At 31.2% G+C, this 23,754-nt stretch overlaps 3 protein-coding genes across 3 annotated transcripts; 1 reads left to right on the top strand and 2 right to left on the bottom strand.

Annotated features, from left to right (window-relative positions):
• Nucleotides 1-3,210: 3,210 nt before the first annotated feature.
• Nucleotides 3,211-7,979, top strand: HELRODRAFT_190069 (hypothetical protein; the record flags this gene model as incomplete). The annotated part of the gene is made up of 4 exons (XM_009012115.1): nucleotides 3,211-3,438; nucleotides 4,341-4,836; nucleotides 5,474-5,640; nucleotides 7,873-7,979. Exons 2-4 carry the CDS (start codon nucleotides 4,355-4,357, stop codon nucleotides 7,977-7,979), a joined length of 756 nt encoding a protein of 251 aa, XP_009010363.1. The 5' UTR covers nucleotides 3,211-3,438; nucleotides 4,341-4,354.
• Nucleotides 7,980-9,868: 1,889 nt separating this feature from the next.
• HELRODRAFT_166955 (hypothetical protein) lies at nucleotides 9,869-11,950 on the bottom strand (the record flags this gene model as incomplete). The annotated part of the gene is made up of 6 exons (XM_009012114.1): nucleotides 9,869-9,947; nucleotides 10,277-10,439; nucleotides 11,096-11,319; nucleotides 11,497-11,669; nucleotides 11,792-11,869; nucleotides 11,939-11,950. 6 exons carry the CDS (start codon nucleotides 11,948-11,950, stop codon nucleotides 9,869-9,871), a joined length of 729 nt encoding a protein of 242 aa, XP_009010362.1.
• A 7,331-nt stretch (nucleotides 11,951-19,281) lies between these two features.
• Nucleotides 19,282-23,150, bottom strand: HELRODRAFT_166954 (hypothetical protein; the record flags this gene model as incomplete). The annotated part of the gene is made up of 3 exons (XM_009012113.1): nucleotides 19,282-19,509; nucleotides 19,659-19,991; nucleotides 23,046-23,150. The coding sequence occupies 3 exons, from the start codon at nucleotides 23,148-23,150 to the stop codon at nucleotides 19,282-19,284; spliced, it is 666 nt and encodes a 221-aa protein (XP_009010361.1).
• Between the last annotated feature and the right edge of the window lie 604 nt (nucleotides 23,151-23,754).

Raw genomic sequence — 23,754 nt, 5'->3', positions numbered from 1 at the left:
GATTTTTCAAAACAGCATCAGCAATAATTATTGAATTTAAAAAGCCACTAAAAACTATAGCCTGCCGCGGCTATGAAACTAGATCAAAAGAATCCTCATTTTTCTTACTCATGTCATAACTTAAGAACGACTTTTTTTTGTTCGCTTTTATTGTTTGCTTTATGTTCGTTTTTCCAATACTTTGAAGAAGGTTTTTATAAAAAAAGTGATAAAATTTTGCCGAAATTAGAAAATTTGAAAAACGTGTTTAATTTTAATTAATGCAAACAGAGCCGGGGCTTAAATTGTAATAGACCAATGACGATTGGTGTCATCCAGTGACTTCATAATGATTGAAATAAATGATGAACTTTCACGATAACGTGTACAACATGTACACTCGATCAAAGCAGTTTCAAATGTAGTTGCGGCTATATTGTTTCTTGTTTCTGTAGAATATCCATATCCATTCAATAATTTTTTGCCAAAACAATATTGTTGGTCAAATACATTATTTAGAAGAAGATTTTTTATGGAATACCGTAGTTTCGAAGAACACTCCAAAAAGCTGTTGGATATACAATAAGCAAAGCACACGATTTATGATATACATGTATGTATTATATATATATATATATATATATATATATATATATATATAGGGTTCAGACTATCATCATGAAAACCATAGATTTTCTTATTAATTTTAATAAATTAGATAATAATAATTATTATTAAATAATATGATACCGTTAGAAATATTGAAAATCTTAGCTGTAAATTTTCAAAAGTTAAAAATTGGATAAATTTTATCAAATATATATATTTGTCCAGATATATATATATATATATATATATATATATATATATATATATATATATATATATATATATATATATATACATATATATGTGTGTGTGTGTATGTGTATGTGTGTGTGTTGTGTGTGTGTGTGTGTATTGTATATATATATGTTGGTAATAGACCATAGTTTTTACAATATTCTATAAATTCTACCGAATATTTGGCGTTAATATGTTTGTAGTCCGTTTTTTCAATTTTTCTCACTAAAGTTTTTTGGTGAACGTTTAGTTTATTAAAATTCAAAATAAACTTATTTTCCAAATTCATGCTGCAAATAAGGCCATGTTTCGATTCCGAATGAATCATCATCGGTGCTTTATGCTGTTTATATAAGGAAATATTGACTTTTTCAAAATGAATATAGATGGAGATTGACTTTGTCAAAGTGAACTTAGATGGAAATTAGGTGTCAGCTAAAAATTGCAGAAGCAGTTCTGATTGACATCAATAAACCAAAAATGAATATACAACAAAAAATGACAACCTCACTTCCAACCCGGCGCTTAACCAACAACGAAAACAAAGAAGTAATAAAAACTAGCATTGTAAATAGTGACAAAGAAGAATATGATGCTATCGATGAAGAAAAGGAGACCAAAGAAGATGACCAGCCAATAAAGAAACCTGACACTTAATTTATATTGTAATATATATATATATATATATATATATATATATATATATATATATATATATATATATATAACTCTAACCTCTAACCCTTTACCTGCAAATTGGATAGTATCAACTCCAATTTTAGCCAAAGGTTTCTGAGGGATTTCGTGTGGTACCATTGGCTCTGGTTGTTGTTTTTTGCGATGTGAATTGCAAACAAAACACATTTTAATCATATCCTCAATGTCACGGGATAAACCAGTCCAGTACAAACATGAGCATGCCATGGCTTTTGTCTTGTCAATTCCAAGATAACCTTCTTGTAACAATCTCAACATTTCTTTTCTCGTAGATTTTGGCCCGATGAGTTTTTTTTCATGAAATAAAAGTCCATCAAGCTCATAAATGTCAAAAGCATTTTTTTGAAAAATTTTCAACTATAGAGGTAGTCCTTCATGATCAGAGGAAATCTGTCTCTTATCCGCAACAGGAGTGTTGAAAGTGTATTTCAACTTTGAATTGCTCTAACTTGATGATGCTAGTTGGAAAGTCGTTGAAGATGGTGCGTACCATGACTTCAATGTCTTCCTGCATTTCCAAGTCTGCTGCATCACTGTGTTTAAGAGAAGCCCTTGAAAGTGCGTCAGCTATGAGCATCTTGCTGCCTGGTATGTATTTCAGTTCAATGTTAAATTTTAACAATCTTAAAAATAATCGTTGCAATCTCAGCGAGGATTGATTCAGTGACTTTAACAATGTATTTTCAAACGATTTGTGGTCAGTAAACACGAGTGTTTTTGCTCCATAAATGTACTGAGAAAATTATTCACATGCAAAAACAAAGGCCAAAAGCTCTTTTTCTATCTGTCCATGTCTTTTTTCAGTTTCACTAATCGCTCGAGATGCATAAGCTATAGGATGTCTATTTTGTAACAGTACTGAGCCTATTCCTGCTGACGAAGCATCTGTTTGGATGCATGCTTGTGCTTTAGTATCAAAAAATTTGAGCACAGGAGCTGTTGTAATGGATTTCTTTAATTGTTCAATGGCTTTACTATGTTGGTTGTTACATATTCAGTCAACATTTTGTTTCAGCAATCGTCGCAACGGTTTCGTAACTGTAGAGAATTATGGAATAAACTTAGACATGTATGTGACCAATCCTAGAAAACACTGGGGACTCTTTTTATCATACTGGTGTTGGCAAAAAAAGGATAGCTTTGACTTTGTATTCATCTGAAGCTACACCTTTCTTTGATATTCTATGACCCAAGTATTTAGCGCTGGAAGCCTTCATTTGTAGTTTTTTGCTATTGAAATAAACATTAAATATCCTAGCTCTTTCTAAAACTTTTTTTAGTATTTGATCATGTTCTGTTTTATCATTTGCTGCAATGATTAAGTCATCAAATACTATAAAAACAACATCAATGTCTCCAAACATTTCAAAACTTTTCTCTAAAACACCTCTGGAGCTGATGATATTTAAAACGGAAGGAGGGGAGTTGGAGGGTGATTTTTTATCGTTCGAGTCAAAAGTTACGATCGTATATTTACTTATTTCGAAATATTGCTTCAATTTAAAATGTTAAAATTTGAATTTGTTTTCAATTGTTATTCAATGTGGTAATTAATTACTTTTATTTGGTATAAATTTAAAAAAATAAAATCGAAATTACCGAAAAAAATTAAAAGTTAAAAAATTGAATTTCTTTGCATATTCCTGCTTCAACCCATAAGAAAGTGTTGTATATTGGCAAATAGGCCTCCCCTTGATATTTACTAATTACGGAATATTGCTTTTATTTAAAATGTTGACATTTTAATTTTTTTAATTGTTATTCAATGTGGTAATTAAATACTTTTATTTGGTACAAATTTAAAAAATAAAATCGACATTACCGAAAATATTTAAAAGTTAAAAAATTGAGGTTCTTTGCATATCCCTGCTTCAACTCTTAAGAAAGTGTTGTATATTGGTAAATAGGCCTCCCATTGTTTAAAACTGAAAAGCTTTTGAGTTTCCGCAGAAGCAATTTTTTGAATTTTTGAAGTATTCTAAACTCTTCATCTCATTTTTAAATGTTGTCAGCCAATTGTTACCGGAGTAGTAAAACTTGTTTTTCAAAAAAATGGTCTGAAATTATCAAAATTTAGGTGTTTATGTATTTCAGCTTTTAAAAAAATTAAAAAATTAAAGCTAAATAATTTTTCATTTTCACAATATTATACATCTTCAAACCATTTTGCATACATAATACGATGTTTTAATAGTGTTTTAGTGTTTTGATATTATCAAATTGTATAATGACATAAGGAAATGATTTGACTCAGTTGATAATGCATATTCAGTAAAATTTATGGTGCATATCTTAAATAAGAAAAAAATTCTGTTATAAACCATTTAGTATAAAAATTTTTAATAAACAAGTTTTAAAAACACATTATTCATTTTGTACTCAAATTTTCGTGTGTAGGCTATATATGTGTGTGTGTCATATTTCCAAATAAAGTGTGTCTATTTGTTAATTTATTCGCATTTTGCTTACATAACCAAGTCTAATCTCTTTATTTATATGATATTATTTCCAAAACATACATATATGCCTTGAAACCTAAATGAACTATGAATTATTTTGCACAAAAATGTAAAAATCGAATCTATACATATACATCTTTGATTGAACGCCTATACTTGTACGCTTGTATATGGCAATGAAGATATGAAGACCGTGCACTTAGTTACATGAACGCATCGACAAATTTGTTCCGTTGTCGCAGATTTTTTTTTAAATAAAGAGTTTTTACTTGAAAAACTAACAGCGAAAGAATTTTTTGTTATAAATTTTTAATTTAACAACTAATTTTGTGGATCAAAAAGAGTTTTTTTCGGAAATGGCAACTTTAAGCGAACTTCAAACACTACTTCAGAAAAAAACTGAAGAACTGTTGATAAAAGATAGAACAATAGAAACACTACAAGCTGAACTTATTATAAAAAATAATCGAATAGCTAAATTGGTGAGTGAAAACGAAAAGCTTCAAAATTACCAACATCAGTCAAAACCAAAACTTTCAGTGGTCAAAACAACAGACTTTTTATCAGCAGAAAATGCCAGCTCATCTACTTCAACCACCTCGGTTCCTCCCGAGACCAAAAGCCAAACAGTTCTCTCCACGCCTTTGCTTACCGACTGGCATAAAAATTGGTTCAAAGATGACAGCGCTAATGACTTACGAGTCTTTTACTCAAGCAATCGCAAAGTTCCACTGAAGAAAACTAAAAGATTGGCTGTTTCGGCTGAGTCAGCAGAGTTTCAACCCACCACAACAGCCGATCGTCGTAAAATAATGACTAGAGTTGGAAAAGACATGAGGTTAGCAAAGCTTTATTTTCAACGTTTAAAATACTTCTACAGCCACTGCCGCTAATACTACTGCTTCCACTACTACTTTACAATATTAATACTACAACCGTTTGTGCTGCTACCACATAATTATATTATATATTAATTCTATAACATTGTTGATAATACACTATCTTCTTTGCAAATTCTCATTTTTATATTAAACGTAATTGTAATTTAGCATGTGCCTAGCTTAAAAGTTTTTCCAGTAGAACACAAATTAACCCAAATTTTGTCTTACAACAGCTTACGGTACAAATTCACCCATCTCATTAAACCAGTCTATGCATTTATAGTTGTAACTAATTTTCGATTGCAACTTTTTTCTTCTAAAGCATCAAAATATTTGCCGTATTGCGAGGCTTCACTAGCCATGTTCAAAAATTTCAAAACTTTGAGAATCTTGACAAATAGTTTTTCAATAATTTTTGTTTTCAAGAAAATTTTGAAATAATTCAAAATTTTTTCCCATTCCCACCATCATTATGCCGCCAGTGGTTTATGAAATTCAACACAATTTTCAAGCACGGTTCATTTCCATCCAACATATTTAAATGTATATTTTGTCAAATGATTTGACAAGTTATTGATTTAATTGCTTTCAAAGCACTAAGGAGCTGTTGAACAAGGCCATACAAGACAACGAACTACTTCAAAAATTGGACGCATTTCAGGTAAGAGAGGTGGTCGACTGCATGCACGCCATTGAGTTCTCAAAAGATTCGCTGATCATCAAAGAAGGTGGACAGGGCTCGCTGTTGTTCGCCGTGGAAGGTTTGCTTCATTTTTGCATGCATTCGACTTTCAACTTCCTGAGTATATATGCATATGCATTGATTCGTATTGTTTGTTAGGGAGCATATTTTTATTCTGAAGCTTCACTCAGAACTGTCGAAGTTTTTAACTAACATTTTTGCGACATTAAGAGTTTCACGTTTGTTTATAGTATGTGCTGCATATATTTCATAATTTGATGAAATGTTGAATAAGTTATAATTAAATATTTGTGAAGAAATATTTAAGTTTATAACGTCAATATGATGAATTGAAATAATGATATTATAACATATGCGTGACTGCTTGGGCATCCACAAAAGTTTAACAAGTGATATTCAGCGGTGTTACATAAAAAACACTTTTAAATTTTATCCGTTCTTTAAATATCTTCAAAACAATCAAAAATAGTACTCATATTTTCCAGACAACAATAATTTTATACAAGTGAGCATTGCATTGGACGTGGCTCCACAGCGATCACAAACGTAAACAAATATTCACACATACAAACATCCGTCGACCCGCTTATATAATATATGAATACAAACATGTAGGCATCAGGCAAGCAACGTAGGAACTAGCGCATTGCCATGAGGTGTTGTAATTTGTGTGGTATGTCAAAACATTTTTCCTCATGACTTTTTGAAAAAATTTCTCAACTTTTCATTGCCGTGGTAAATAATTTGCGTAAGAGATAATAGAACATCATTTAGTTGTGTCCATTAAGTGCGGTGTCATTTAGATAGGGTCAATGGTTGGATGAAAACAGTCTAGATCACGTTTAGGTGTTGGTATTGCAAAAATCTAAAAGCTGGCTCAACTTTATTTTTGCTTTTTAAAAAATTGAAAAAAATTCTGTTTAACAAAGCGTTTGGGCATGGGATTCAGAACTTACAGAAACATTAATGTCTGCTTGATGAAAAATCCTTTTAATTTGATTTCAATCTTTTCTGTCTTTATATTTGTTAGCATTATGATACATTTTTATGAATTTCATTATTCTGTTTTTATAATTGTAGTTTCTCATTTGTTAAGATGTTGTTATTTAACTGATACGTTTTTTAACCTCTGACAACTATTGATATATAGGTATATAATATGAATATGGCAGACGCGTTATATATATATATATATATATATATATATATATATATATATATATATATATATATATATATATATATATATATACATTGTTCATACATATAATATCAAGGTCAATCTAACAAATTTGTTACATAAAATCACGATATTTGTTTAAAAGTGAATTTAATTTAAAGTAAAGAATCAGTTTTTAACCGGTTGTTTAGCGATTATCGTCCTTGTTGCTTTTTTTTGTCAATTTATTGACATTTAATTAAAAAATTTGTCTAAAGTTTAACAATAAAATACGATAGTAAGACGTTTAATCATAAAAAAATCAATAAAATATCAATTACTACGAAATGTTTTTAATGTTTCTGAGTTTAATTCCATAGAACTAAGAAAAATTATTAGGCAGGTATTAATTTTTATGTCATAACCATTATATCCATGATCGCAAACAAACTCCAATATTTTTATATTTAACATTTTATCTTACATATGTATATAGTTAAAACTGGCTACAGTTTTCTACGACTATATATTTTTCATTAAAATTTTCCGGCTATACGTTCTCGCACGGAAAAATTATCTACAAAAACCTTTTCGTTGAAAACACGTGGATTTTTTTGTTTAAAAATTTCATCAAATGTAGAATAAAAAGAGTGCAATTATGAATTTAATATTTTAGATCTTTTATGTACATCCTGCTTCATCTCTAAAAATGTATGTATTCTCGTATAATGCACTTTGTTACTTTTTATTATCATTATATAAAAACGCTCAAGACTGACTGACAAAATATTAATCAAATCACACACAAATAGAAAGTAGATGCATGTGCAAGTGCACAATTCATCAATTCAGCACAACCAACAATCAGAACCAAAACTTTTAAACTTCTGGCAAGGCCATAGATTTTTTTAACGTCTATTATAAAATATTTTTATATTATTCTCCAAATTTACAAAAAATCATTTGCACGATATATTACAGTTAATAATTTCATAATTCGACCAATCAATCACTCAATCAATAAAGCGATATTTCCGCGTATCCCATTTTTGCTGAAAAGCAAAACTCAGTTTACTAATTAATTAGTGAAGATCTCTAATTAATTAACGGGGGCTTCTAATCAATCACTAGAAGCCCAGAATCAATCAGCGGAAGCCCATAATCAGTCACTGGAAGCCTCCAATTTATCAATGGAGGGACTAGTGGCTTCACCAGACCGTGAAAGAGAAAAATGTTAAAGATTCTTTGTGAAATATAGTAATAAAGTAAATAAAAATAACCATAAAATGTCAATAACTTGAAAATTTTGAAAATGTCACCCACCGAAACAGGAATAAACCGGAATTATTTTAATTTATATGTTCAAAAAACTAAAATAAACAAAATTTAATTAATTAACCACACACCAGATTTTGAAAGATTTGAATAACTGAAAATTTTTTACCTCCTCCCTGCCCCCTTTTGTACCCGGTCTGGGGGTTCAACAATCAAAAATGATTTGTCTCAAGATTGTCGGAATTGTTCAATTAGTTTTAAAAAAAATTTTGTTTTTCATTAATATTTTTTAGCTAACTTTTGGTTCACGTTATGGTTGTTCGCTTGAAAAAGTATATAAATAATAAAATATTAATACTTTTTACAATTTGATAACTTAAGTAATGTGCAGACAACTTTTGCCGCCAATAAATTTTCAAAGTAATTTGAACATTTTGAAATATAATAATTGGAAATAATTGTAGATTAATCTTTTGGAACGACGTTCAAGTTGTTATGATAAATTTTTAAATTCACTAGTCATGCATCTTATTTAGCAATTTTCAGAAACGTGCACCTAGAAAAACAATATTAAACAATGTTCTTCGTTGTGACGCGTGGTTTGGTCACGTTCGATGAAAAAATATAACAGTCGGACAAAATTTTTTGCAAATCCAACTTGAGAAAGTTGCCGAGATGACAGATTAGGCTCTCATTTTTCTTTCATGAGCACACTGCTGCATATTTACTCTTTTTTCTTTTTAATGTTTCATGGGTTTTAGAATAGTTGCATTTAAAACACTGTGTTGACAATACGTAACATCAATTTGCATAAATTACTTTTAGATTTTGATGTAAGTCGATGTAATTTATTTCTTTCCTTCTTGTTGATTAGGCTATTTCTGCAATAACTGTTGATGTACGATGAATGTTTAAAACAAACAAAAATCACAGAAGCAATGGAAAGTAAACTTCATTTAAATAATAAATGATTCAATTTCAGAATGTGAGAGTACAGACAAATGATACCAAGCATTTTCTACTTTATATTTTTCAAAAAACACTTGTGCTACTAATAAAAATAAAAAACAAAATCAAAGAATTTTTAAATAAAGGTAGCACTAACAAGTTGCATTGCTGCTAACGGGTTGATCGTGCACGAAAGAAGAATAGCGGTGTGAAGTTTAATAAAAAATTCATTCAGTGCTACATAATGTGTCTGACGTTTGTTTTGAAAATGGAGAGGTTGTCGAGAAAAATGTCCGACGGACCTTTCGAAAATCGTTAAACATTTAGCAATTTTACATGTTAGAGCTACATGGTAACGACGAAATAAACAAATAATTACCAATACGTAATTGTTAAAAGTTTACATTAGCTGCTGAATAAAAAAAAATTTACTTAATTTTTTAATAATAAAAGGTTTTCCATAAAATAATGTTCATGTTTTATGATGAGATTTATTTTTTAAATGAATTGAATGAAAGAAATAGCGCTGAATTATTCCTAATCGTAATGAAATTAGCAGGAGCGACAGGAGCGACATTCTCATCGTTATAAGTGCGGGCTTTCTATAATATTAATTATACTGAATCTTGTTGTTGTTGTTGTTGTTGTTGTTGTTGTTGTTGTTGTTGTTGTTGTTGTTGTATCAGTTTAACGGCATTTCAGTGGCCTGTTTGGGTCTATGATGTAAGATTTCTATTTGGAGCCATAAAATTTAATATCATCAAAATATTGTAAGTCTTTGAAAAAGTTTATAACTGGGACAATGCTTTTTGTGGATTTAAAGTTGTCAAAGATATCTTCTGATATAGAGTGTTTTGTTCTAATGTCTTTGGCATGAGAATAAATGCTGTATTGTTAAGATGTTTTAACAGTATTTGCAGACTGGAGGGTCTGTTTTGCTCAATAGGCAGTTGTAAGTTATATTAGTGTGCCCTATCATTACCCTGTATGTGAATAGATCATTGCATATTTTTAAATTTTTATCTTCTAAGCATGGGCGTAACTACCGAAAAAAAGTTTTAGCTAGGTTCCACTTGTTTAGCATAATTTTTGAACATGTCTATTAATTTAAAAGTTGAAATCAATAAATGGAATTAGGATATCTGATATCGGTGACTATGACCTTCAACCACAAAGGTATCTGCTTCCTTATTGCCTGATATTCCGATGTGGCTTGGTATTTAAAGAAATTTAATATCACATCTATTCTGCGCCATTAAATACATCTTTGCTTTTATTAACACGACAAAATCATTTTTTGTCTCAAACTGACTGTGTAATGGCTAGCGCACTTGATAGTGAATCTGTTATTACAAGTAAACTTTTATTTATTTTAGATTTTATGAATTCAAGAGCAAAATTTATTGCTTGCAGTTCTGTAGTATGAATCGAGATGTTGCTCAGCAAATGTTGTTCAATTGCCTGTTTTGATTTTGCTGAAGAAATTTTTGAACTAATAAATTGCTGATATTTTGTTCTGTAAATTTGTTGAATTTAGTTGAGTGTTGATTTCAATCAGGCTAATATAGTCACAAGATGGGAGATGTGGTAGTTTTTCAATTATATTGAGCTTCTTTAGCATATTAATTTGTTCATGTATTTTTAATGTCAATTTCTATTTCATTTGCTATGACTGTTGTTTAGTAAAAATTTCAGACATTAAGTTTCATAAATTTGAATTATTCATGGTTACACTATTCTTAACTTTATAGTAAAAAATTGGTTTCTAACAAAAGTTGCCAAATTATGTTCGCGATTATTTTACTTTTAAGACGAGGATATTTTGTCAATTTTGCCGAAATTGAAGACGTGATTTCATTTAATAAAGTTTTAATAGATGGTTTGATTTTAGACTTTGATTTAAGCGTTCTTTTAAATCAATGCAATTAGAAGAAGCAAAATAATTTAATTTAATATTGAAACCACATTTAATTCAAGTTAAAATATTGTATTAACAGCATTTATATTTTTAAAGTGTATGTAAAGTTTATTAATGCCGACCATTTAAATATAAAACGTAAAATTAATTCTGCCCTAGACAATGATAAAAATCCAGTAAAATCATTGAATCTGATTATCGTTCTTTCCTAACGTTGGACGCAATCGTAACAGCTAAAATTAGGATCCGCATTGTAAAACCAGGAGGATTCATCTGGGTAGTCGTTACGCCAGTTGTTTTCACAATCTTCATTATCGTCCTCTTCATAAGCCTCTTCCTCTTCTTCCTCTTCTTCCTCCTCTGCCAAATATTCAGCGTCGTCACATTGTTTGTACGCCTCAACGTGTTGAACATTTTGAAACGGTGAGAAATCAAATCTGTAATCATTTATGAAGAAGACGTCATAAACGAAGTTGTTCTCCTTCTGTTTTTCATCAGCGTCTCTTTTTGGGCCATTTCTTGATTTCTTTCGCTGAGGCTTATCAATTTTTTCGACATTGAAAAGAAAATATTTTGTATTCTCATTTGTTCAATTCCTTTCGGAATTGGCCAACGAGTCAAATGTTTCGGCTGTCTTTTTTTCAATAATTTGATATCCTTTATGAAGAGATATCCTTCTTTTCTTACTTGGTTTGTGATCGTCAGCTACATCACAGTGTCTCTTCCTCTCATTTTCTAGTTTATACTGTCTTATTGCAGTTTTGACAGTTTGATGGATGAGGGAATCCTGAAATATGAAATTGAGTTAAAATTAATAAACTAATTTAAAAAATTTAATAGAAGCAAACCAAATGTGTAACGCTGAACGAAATAAATGAATAGGAAAGAACAAATTCCACTGATACTTACATTAGCCTGATGAACTGTTCCAGCGAACTTGAACTTGTTCTCAATTTTAAACAGTTCCTCATCACCATCATAACATTTCTTTCCTTTTTTGCAAACAAACACTAATGATTCAATTGGATCTTCCTCACGTTTCCTCTAGATTCTGACTATTGCAGCCATTTCACTGTACACACGGTGTTATGAAATAGTGGAAAGAGATGCTCAAATAAATATTATCTCTAAGATTTATTTGTGAATGCCTCAACACCTTGTTATATATATATATATATACAAACGGTCTTAACATCATAAAGAATTATTAGTTGCTAATAAATCAAAGACGGATGAAGAGATATTGTTATTAATGAATACAAGAAACCTACTTTAATTAGCGATTAAACAAAAAGAATTAAGTGCTAAAATGAAATTGTTCTTAGCATCTTAGCAGGTGTTAATTTATAACAAAGTTTTGTTTCATTACAACGAGTATTTGATTGATTGTGAACTTTTCAAATTAATTAACTTTAGTATTTTTAACAATTTTTGTTTAATCTATACATTCAAAGTACATTTACTTTGGTATTTTTAACAATTTTTGTTTAATCTATACATTCAGAGTGTTTTTATATTTCAATCTGATGGAACAAATCTCACTAGTTTCTGGTTTCAACTTTGTTAAAATGTTAAATAATTATATCGATCGATCGATCGATCAATCGATCGATCTATCAATCGGTTTCTAAAGCTCTGTTTCAGCAATGTTCAACCACGCTCTTCAGTGTATTTCACAAACAGATTGGAAAATAGTTAGTGGTGAAGTCAGGTGTTCAAGAATAAATGGCCAGAAATAGCCACCAGTTGAGTTTTTAAGTTTAACATTGCTTAACATTTTTTTCTATTCAACTCAACATAAGCTAACTCTAAAATGTCCTAACATTTTTAATGTCAATTTCTATTTCATTTGCTATGACTGTTGTTTAGTAAAAATTTCAGACATTAAATTTCATAAATTTGAATTATTCATGGTTACACTATTCTTAACTTCATAGTAAAAAACTGATCTCTAACAAAATTTGCCAAATTATGTTCGCTATTATTTTACTTTTAAGAAGAGGATATTTTATCAATTTTGCCGAAATTGAAGACGTGATTTCATTTAGTAAAGTTTTAATAGATGGTTTTATTTTAGACTTTGATTTAAGCGTTATTTTAAATCAATGCAATTAGAAGCGGCAAAATAATTTAATATTGAAATAACATTTAATTCAAGTTATTGCATCTTCTTAACGTGCCGTTTATAATAGGATCCAAAGCATTCATGTAAGATTATTTTGTTCCACCGAAGACTTTTAAGCTATAGTCTAATAATATTCTTATCTTGGCTTTGCAAATTATTAAAAATTTACCTGGATGTATTCCCCATCTGTAGTGAGAAAGAGTTTTTATTATGTTTTAAGATTTCATTATTTTATTTTTTACATATTAGATATGTGGTAAAAAATGTAATTTGTCGTCAAAAATTATACCTCGGATTTTTATCTCGTTTTCAAATTGAATTTGAATGTCTCCAAATTTGAGTAAAATAATTATTTTTTCAAAGATTTTACATAGTGTGTTAGTTAATGATATGAATCGGTTGGGTCGTTTATGGTTTGATGTGCTTTGATGTCGGTATTGCTGGCGCTTAACGCCATTCTTCTGGTGTTGATGAATGTTTCCAAATATAATTGAATGCATTTTTAATTGCAATTAATGATAAATTTGTTAATTTTTTGAGTATGTCGTTAGTTATGATGTCTGGACCTGGAGAAGAATTATTGCTTGATTCTATAAAATATTTGATTTTCGTTAACGATATCAAGTCATTGCATGACTCTTCATTGTTGGAATCAAAATTGAAGGTAAATTTCCCTTCACTTTTGGTTGAGATTTTTTAAAATGGTCTTCAAATGTTTTTGCTATTTCTTCATTTGAATGATAACTTATGTTGTTGTTGACGAATTGATTTGAGTAGTAATTAAAGTGCTTGTTGGTAATTTTGCTTATCATAGACCAAATTTTCCTTAGAGGTATTTTTTCGGTTATTGAACTGATATAATTATTCCAGCATTTTATTTTTTAATTCTAGGAGTTTTTATGTATTTATTAAAAGCTTTTAGTTTTTCACATCTGTTTACTTTACATGTTTTAATAATCCACGGATTGATTTTGGGATTAATTTTAGTAGATGAGATTTATGCTTTTGGATATATAATTTAAAGGATTGATGGCTTTGCTTTTACTTATTTCAGTTGAGCTTCTTGTTTTTTTCTGGATGTTTAGTAAATAAGGACCAGTCTATTTTGTTTAGGTTGTTTTTTTATTTATAATTGATTTAGGGTTATAATATGATAAAATGTTTGAGAAATGGTCACTGTTATATAAGTCATCTTCTCGTTTCCACTTAATATGATTAAAAATAGAAAGAGAAGTGAACGCTAAATCTATTGTTGACAGATTTTGTATACAATTGAAAATATGTCGGTTGACTGGGTTTTATTAAGCAGATATAATTATGCAGAAGAAATTTTTTAATGATTTTACCATTATAATTAAATTTTCTGCTGTACCATATTTTATTATATGCACAGAAGTCACCTAACAAGATTTTGGGCAGACTATCAAATAAATTTGTAACATGAGCGTGTTTATTTTGATACTAGGGAAATGTAACAGTTACAGATGATTATTTGCCTATTGATATTAAAGTTGATTGCACAGATCTGAAATTCTGAAAAAATCTGAAATTAAATCTTAAATCATTCTTAATTTGAGAATGAGAGATTTTATGATGAATGGATATTGATACTCCTGCACCAGGATTTGCTTCTGTTGCAATGACAGTTATGTGATAAGAATAAAAAAAGAATATTTTTTTGTTTCAATTTTGGTAACACCTGTCAGTTTAGTTTATTGCAAACAATATATATGAGGTTTAGAGGAGAAGGTAGTATTATGAAACGGGGTTGTAATATGAAACCGCATTTTTTCCATAAAGATTTGTTATGATCTATCTATAATTGTTTTAACTAAAAAGATTAAATAGTCTTTGGTCATTCTAGATAGCTGGCGTTATTGTTAGGTTAAATGCGTTCTTCAAATTACACGAAATGGTTTCCGAAGTTGTTCAAACATTTTGATAGGTAAGATTTAATTTTTTTTGTATCTTTATGAGTAAATAATATATATAATTATTTATTTTGTCATTTAATAGATATGTTAAACTTTAAAATTTCTTGAAAAGTTATTTAAAATTATGCTTTGTAAATTGTAATTATTGGACTGGTTTTTAAAATGGCGATTGGTGGTAATATGAAACAGACTGTTCCAAAATACAATCTTTTGTATTTTTTAAGTATCATGCCGAGAAACAAATTGGGACCGCTAAAAAGGGGGTAACGACAGATAGAGGTAGAAAAGCCTTATCAGCTACTATCATAATCAGTTCTCCATATAAGGCTGCCTTGAAATCATCAAATGATAAAAAATCAGCTAAACCAAATTCGAAGGAAAAAGGGGACCACATCACAATGCAGCCATCAGCAATAAAAAGCAGGTGGATCAGCATCAGCTAGGAACAAGTAAACAATGTCTAATTTCTGAAAAAAGGAAGAATGAAGATGAAACTTCAAGCGATGAAAAAGATACTGGAAGTCTTATCTCATCCGGGAGCTCCAGCACATTAGATCTTATTTGACAGGAAGTTCCAGAAGATAATGATGCAGACTGCTTATTTTGTGGTGAGACATTCAAAACATCAAAATCTGGAGAACTATAGGTGCAATGTGTGATATGTCTAAAATGGGCTCGTATGTTATGTAGTGGATGTGAAAAAGATATTTTCATCTGTGACTTTTGTTTGTAAAAACTCATATAAAAATGTGTTTTATTACTTATAATTTTTATTTCATTGATAACAACAATTTGTTATGTTTAAAAGTATAAAACTATAATTATATTTAAGAATAAAAGAAATTGTTTTGAAAACAAAACATTTTTTTGTTCATTTCTACATTTGTTTCATTTTACCACCCCAACTTCCAAAAACCATTTTTCGAGGTATGCTAACAAAAAAATGTTTATTCAAGGAGAAGTTTTATTCTTTACCAAAATTAGTCATGAAATATTATAAAATACATATTTTTTAGTTGTTTGGTAGACTAAGGGTCCAATAACTATTGTCTAAATATTTTTTTTGGCCCAAGACAAAAAAGTGGTTCATATTACCACCTTCTCCCCTATGGTTTCCAATTAATATCAGTAGCTCTTGAAAACTACTTCTTAGTCCTCTTATGTTCAATTGAATTATTTTAAAATTGTTGTTGTCCTTATTTTTACCATTACTAATACCATCACCAATCACCACTATCCTTCCCGTTACCATTACCATCATTGCTGTCACCATCATTATCATTAAAACCACTGTTTTTATCATCTACAACAACATTACTGTCACCATTACCGTTATCGTCGTCATCAACACCACCTCCATCTCCATCATCAATACAATTATTACCGTCACCACCATCATTGCAGTCATTATTACCACCGTAAAAGCCATTATCACTATGACTACCACCGCCGTTACTATTTTCACCATCACCATCATTGTTACCCATTCTATTATTATTATTAAAATTATCATTACCACTATAACCGCCATTATCATTACCATCGTCACCCCCACCATTACCATCATCACCACCATTATCACCACCACCATCATCATCACCACCATCATCACCACCACCATCACCACAATCATCATCATCCTCACCATTATTATCATTACATCATTTCCATTATTACAATCATTATTACCATTATTTCTACCACTATTTTTAGCACAGATATTATTATCGCCATTACCGTCACCTTCAAGATTCTCCTATACTAAGCAATACTGTAGAAAAAGTCAAAATCACAAGACAATTGAAAATTAATAAATAATAACAATGAGGTTGTGTTGATGGTAAGAATGATGGCGAGGATGATAAATATGGTGAGGATATAATCATCGGATTGAAATATTTATTGTGAAGATTGTTAATCTGATTTGTTTTTGGTGCTCTTTATGTTAGTACTTAGTATCTGTAGAGACTTTGTTTACTTTGTCTATATATAGAGAGAGTTCTGTAGTGGCATGTCTATCAGGTTACACTGTTTATTTTTGTCTGACATCATTTTATTTTTATTTTGAGATGGTTTGCCTAACTGTGTGACTGAAGCTCGAGCTTTATTATGTTATGTCGTTTTCATATTTTTTTGTGATTTTGTTTTTCTAATACATATTTCTGGCATTTTTTATCAAATGTTGCTTTTACCTCTTTACAATGAAAGCATTTTGGTTGTTTTTTTGCATGGTGACTTCCAGAAGTGTTTATGACCTGACTCTCCACAATTTGCGCATGTTGATTTTTTTTTTATAGATTCTATGATGGTGACCGTATTTCCGACAGTTATTACATCTAGTTTTGGAGGAGGAATGTATTTTTCTATCTTCAGTACATTATAGCGAACATTTTTAAAATAAGTACAATAGGGGATGTTAGTTTAAAAAAATAAGATTAATTCGTCGTTCTTATGGCAGAAAGTTGAATATGATAATAACAGAGTTTGTTAAGTTGTTTATAGCATTAAAAAATCCAAGTGTTGAAATTCTAAAAGTTTTTAATATGAGCTTGAGACAATTGCATTTAGGCCTACTGTCTTTTGAGATCAAATTGAAGATTTGGTGGGGAACTTTTAGTAATTTAAAAAGTGTTGATAACTGAACAAACATCCTTACAATCTTAATTAGCCAATATCGAAATTTTTGAATTTGCAAATTTTTGGTTTTATAAATTTACTGCAAGGATCCTGTCGTGACGAATTGTATTTTTCAACGCTGCAAGGTCAAAACGTGTTTATTTGTCTGTAACATTTCGCTTTAGACGTTTAATCTCATCTGGCAAGGTTGGAGTTTGTTGGAAGTTGTTAAATGATCCCTTTTTGACAAATTTGAAAGTGACTTCTGGCAATGAAGAACATACAGTTGACGTATTTACGAATTTTTGTTAAATTTTAATTTCGAAATAATTAATAACTTTATAAGTTTATTTTAAACTTATGCTCTTTATTATATTAGACTGAAAAGGTTATTGAGAGTGGATACCGCAACACGCCGGTCATTTGTTCTCGTTGTCAGTGTTTTGTGAGTTATTGTCCGTATTATTTTTTTTGTTCGGTAATTGAATTTCTAACTATTTAGTGGCAGTCTGATAGGGAAAAGAAATGATGAGTTCTAAAGATAAGGTCAAATGCATATTTACTCATGTTTGTTCTAGCCTTTTTTCTTTCTAACTTTTAATCGTGTCCTCTAGTTATCGAATTTGTACATAATTTTAGATTTGGATATAAATTACTATTTAAGTTATCATTCAAAATATTATACAAAGTAATCAGATCTCCTCTGATTCTATAATACTTTAGTGTGGATAAATTTAAAAACCTCAGCCTTTCCTTGTATTTCATACCACGACATTCATGCATCAATTTAGTAACTCTTTTCTGAACACCCTCAATTTTCTCAATCAAACCAGTTTGCTACGGTGACCATACAGCAGAAGTATAATCTAATTTAGATATAACCATAGATTTATATAAAGTCAAAAATGAAAATTTATCCAAAACAAAAAAATGAAACTGATTTAAACCTGTTATTTGATAACATTTATTTACAATACTATGTGCATTTAACACCGAGATCCTTAATGGATTCAACTTTATTTAACAAACACTTTTCTATTTTATAACTTAGACAAAAATCATTATTTTTACCTAAAGACATCCATACACATTTATCTTCATTCAAAACTACATCGTTCTCCCCACACCAACCAACCAAATTGTCAAAACAAACAATACAGGTTCCAACACACTTCTTTGCGGAACACCACCCGTAACATTCATCCATTCAGAACACACCACATTAACAATAACACAATATTTTCTATCTTTCAAATAACATTCAATCCATCTAATCACATTCTCATTCACAAAATATAATCTGCACTTTATGATTAATTTAACATATGAAATTTTGTCAAATGCTTTTTAAAAATCAGTAAATATTATATCCACACCATCCCAATCATCCAAAGCATTAATCCAAATGTCCATTATTTTCAACAACTAAAGAGAAGTTTTCTTCTTTTAATGAAACTATATTGAAATTGACTGAAGAAGTTATTAGTACTGAAATGATTTAAAAGAGCATCATTTACAAAACGTTCTAGAACCTTGCAAAAAATACTAGTTAGGGAGACAGGTCTGTAATTGTGAACATCATAAATATTTCTCTTTTTATAAACAGAGATAATTTTACTGTTTTTCCATAAACAGAGATAATTTTACTGTTTTTCCAATCATTCGGTAGAACTCCAAATTTTAAAGAAAAATTGAACAATTTATTCAGAAAGCCAGAAATTGCTTCAGCACATTCTACCGAAATTTTCCCCACAAATATTATCTGGGCCTGCTGATTTATATATCTCTAGACGTTTCATTTTATCACAGACAATCTCTTCCAACAAAACAAGAGGTATCATTTCACCCTCAGCCATCACAAAATTATTTTCAAAATGTACATTTTCATTGTTACCTGCATCTGAACAAAAGTCACTATTGAAAAATTTAGCAAACTTTTTGGCAATGTCAGACTAGTAATGATGGAAATTTCGTTACTTTGTTCATCTGTCATTGTCACATAATCAATTGAAACCTTCTTTTTTGACAATTGCTTAATATGTTTCCAAAAAATTTTTGGCTTAGATTTGATTATATCAGATAGCAATCTCATTTTAATTACCTTTAGTTCATAGATTTTTCTTTTTATCTGGTTTCGTATTGATTTAAACTTATTAAAAAGCATAATATCCTTTGATTTAGAATATTTTTCCCAGGTATTTCTTTTTAATCTTATTAGGCACTCTAGTTCATCAGAAAACTTCAACTTTGGTGATTCAAAACCAAACGTAGGAACAAATATATTTGCTGCCTCCAATATCACTGATTTGAATACAATCCACATGTTAATGATTACCTCCTGTGAAGCATATAAATCCAAGTTTGAAATTTCATTGTAATTTTTCCATAAATTAACATCTATGTACTTCACCATAGCCTTGTAGTTTCCTTTATCCTAATTCAGTTTATGATTATTAATGCTGAGTTTAGTTGAATTTGATTTAACATTAAAATATGTACTTCCATGATCACTTTTACCCAATGGATCAATAACAGAAAGATCATTCATTAAATCCACATTCTCAACCAAAATTAAATCAAAATCGTCAAAATCAGAGATTTAATGTTCTTGATTTATTACTGGTTCAAGATATTGACAATATTGAGAATTAGGAGTATATAGCACCTATTAGGAAGAGTGACCACTTAGCTTTGAGTTTAAGATATAGTTATGTTTGGTATAATTTATGACATTTCTCTATCAGTAAGTATAATTTTAAAAAAGGTAACTGACTCAATGCGTAATTTTCTTACTAATATTTTATATCAATTTGTTGTTGATAAAACTAGTTCTGAGGTGTTGAATGACATGTGGAATCACTTTTCATGTATGTTGTCAAAGGCAACTGATTTATATATACCTAAGTTTGATAGGAATTGTAAAAGGTATCGGGTAAATTTTTCTAACTAATCCAAAAGCTTTCTAAATAAATGAAAAAATAATATATATCAATCAATCTTCGTTTTGCGTCCAGAGACCCGGTTTCCCGAGGTAGGACGTTGTTCTCTTTGCCATCAACTTTTTGCGCCAAATTAAACGATCAGTTGTATCCATTTCATTTAAATTTAGAGCTTTCATGTCTTGCTCGATTGTTTGCGACCAGGACTTCTTTGGACGGCCTTTGGGACGTGTGCCAGGTACTTAAAAATCTGCAAGAGAAGTTATTCACTGTTTCCACTTCGTTTGACATGACCAAACCACCGCAGACGGTGTTGCCGGCATTCGTCCTTTATATCATCTAAACCAGCACGACGCAGGATTTTGGTAGATTTGATGTGCTCCTTCAGACTAATTCGTTGCATCCATCGGAGCATTTTCATGTCGGTTCGTTGAAGTTGTTGTTCTAGTTTGGTTGTCATTGGCCATGTTTCTGCACCATATAACAACACCGGACAAATCACAGATTTATAAAGTCTTGATCGTAGTGGTAGTGGGATGTCACGCCGCATCAATATAGAGGCAAGAAGATGCCATTTATTCCAGGCTGCATGTATGCGTGCTCGAACGGCAGCTTCAGCTGTTCCAGTACAATCCAGAACATCCCCTAGATATTGAAACGATGTGATTTTTTCTACCTTAATGGCTTCAAAAACAGTGCTATTTCGAATTTGTTGTTGAGGATTGATGCAAGCAGGACAAACAAAATTGGACACTTTAGATAAAGTACCAATTATTTTTGAACAACGTTTGTGACACCACTGGTTAAACTGCTGACACTTGATTGAATTGTTACCAACACCAGCTTTACAAACTGAACAGGGCCATCGCCCAGTAGCTGTGGATTTGATGGGTTCACCAGTGTTCATTTTTTTGGTTTTGCTGATGTTGACTTTGAATCCATGATCGGCGAGTTTGGTGTTCCAATCTTCAAACATCTGTGCTGCATTCTGCTCAGACGTGGCTGTTAAAACGATATCATTAGCATATATTAGATTCCAAATGTCACCAGTGCGTATCGGTTTTTTGATTTCTTCCATCACAGTTATAAATAACAGTGGACTGAGAATCGAGCCTTGGTGAACTCCAACGCCGATGTCAGATGCATCTGTGTTTCAAACTGTTGTGCTGACAAGAGTCTTGGTATTCGTATACATTTCCATCACAAGTCGAACAAGATATTCTGGAATGAGTTGTCGACGTAGACTCCACCTGATTGCTTCTCAGGGAACTCGATCAAATGCTTTTTCAAGGTCTACAAAAATGTGTGATAGTTGTTGATGCTTTGCGAGGTACTTCTCTTGCAGTTGCCGAAGGATGTGAATTGCATCAATTGTTGATTTCCCCGCTAGGAAACAAAATTGATAATTTCCGATTGTGATGCACGACGTTAATCTTCTCTCAATGATTTTCTCGACAATTTTCAGGGAGTGTTCTAACAGACGTATACCCCGATATGATGAACAGTTCAATGGATTACCTTAGTCTTTGTATAGCGGGACTGTCATGCTATAGTTCCATTCAGTCGGCATTGAGCAATTTCTCCAGATTTCACGGCAAAGTTGTAGTAACGTTTGGATACCTGCAGTACCAGATGCTTTGATAATGTCATTTGTGAGTCCAGAGGGCCCTGCTGCCTTTCCATCCTTCATAGCTTTCAGAGCTTCTGTAAGCTTCTCTACAGTGATGTCTGAAAACGGACCTTCGATGGGTGGAGCGTCAAAGTAAACATTGATGAGATTTGTTTCGTTTAACAAATGGTTGAATTATCCTTTCCACTGTAGCTTGATCTCATCTTGTTCAAGAACCATTTCATTTTTGTCATTTTTGATACATGAGGCACCAACTATGTCTTTTTTCGTACGCTTCGCTTGTTTTGCTATATGATACAGAGATTTCATTTGTTCACCTTTGCTTTTAGTGAGCCACTCTCTGCACTGATCTGTCAAACCAGTGCAACTTGACGTCTTGCATAGTTGTTCTTATCACGGAAAATTTTATAGTCATCAAAAGACTTTGATTTTTGCCATTGCTTGTATGCAACTTTCTTTTCAGCTATTGCATTTTGTACACTGTCATTCCACCACCAAGTGTCACGTTCGTGCTGACGTTTTGTACCAGTTTTTCCAAAAACTGTAGTTGCAGTGTTTATCAAAACGGTTTTGTATGTACTCCAATCTGTACTGGCTTGCGATTGGTGGTCTAACTGTGTGGCGACAATCTGTTGAAATTTTACTCGATGAATATTGCTTTTCAGCTTCCACGTTTTGATTCTCCGAGGCATTTGTTTAGACTTATGTTTTGACAGTTCTACAACCAGGTCTGCCACAAGGAGTCTATGTTGGGCGACACATGATTCGCCAGGTATAACTTTGACGTTTTTGAACAGCCTTCGGTGTGGTTGCTTGACAGCGAAGAAATCAATTTGCCTGGCTGATGGTCCACTTTTGTATGTTATGAGATGTTCCAACCTCTTTCTAAAATATGTGTTCAGTAAACAAAACCCGTGACTTTCAGCAAACTCAAGGATGCTGTTGCCATCTTCATTCCGTTTTCCATAGCCAAAACCGCCATGCACGTTATCAAAACCATCTGTTTTCTCTCCAACGTGGCCATTGAGATCGCCTCCAATCAGGATTGCTTCAGATTTTGGTATTGTTAAGATGGTGTCAGAGAATGCAGCCCAGAAGTCATTTTTCATCTCTTCTGATTCGCCTGTGTGTGGTGCATATGCAGAAAACATAATCATTGTTTGCTTTTCTATGCGAAGCTTGATCCACATGAGACGTGAATTAATCCTTTTAATATCCAGCACTTCTTGGGCTAGCGGTTCTCTGACAAAAATTCCAACACCATTTTTGGCCGTCTTTTGACCATTCCAGAATAGTTTATATTTTTCTTTGTCTGAGTTGACATGACAGACACCATTCGATTTCCATCAGGTTTTCTGAAGGCAACAGATGTCAATCCTTCTACGCTCGAGCATTTCTGCGATTTCCATGCTGCGGTCAGTCAGTGATCCAACATTGAGCGTTCCAAGTCTAAGTACCATAGAGGGGCCATTCTGAATTTTTCTGCAACATCCCTCCGCTATTGCATACTTCCCAGGGATTCTTGGCACCCCTTGACCACTTAAGGCCTGCTGGGGACTAGGGGCCGTTGTTTTTCTTTGTGATGGCATAAGAGTAATTTGGGGAAAGTTTTTACATCCGGACACCCA

The sequence above is a fragment of the Helobdella robusta genome, assembly GCF_000326865.2.
Source record: "Helobdella robusta unplaced genomic scaffold HELROscaffold_10, whole genome shotgun sequence".
Taxonomy (NCBI): domain Eukaryota; kingdom Metazoa; phylum Annelida; class Clitellata; order Rhynchobdellida; family Glossiphoniidae; genus Helobdella; species Helobdella robusta.
The sequence above is the reverse complement of the archived record's forward strand: the minus strand, read 5'-3'. Positions and strand labels throughout refer to the sequence as shown.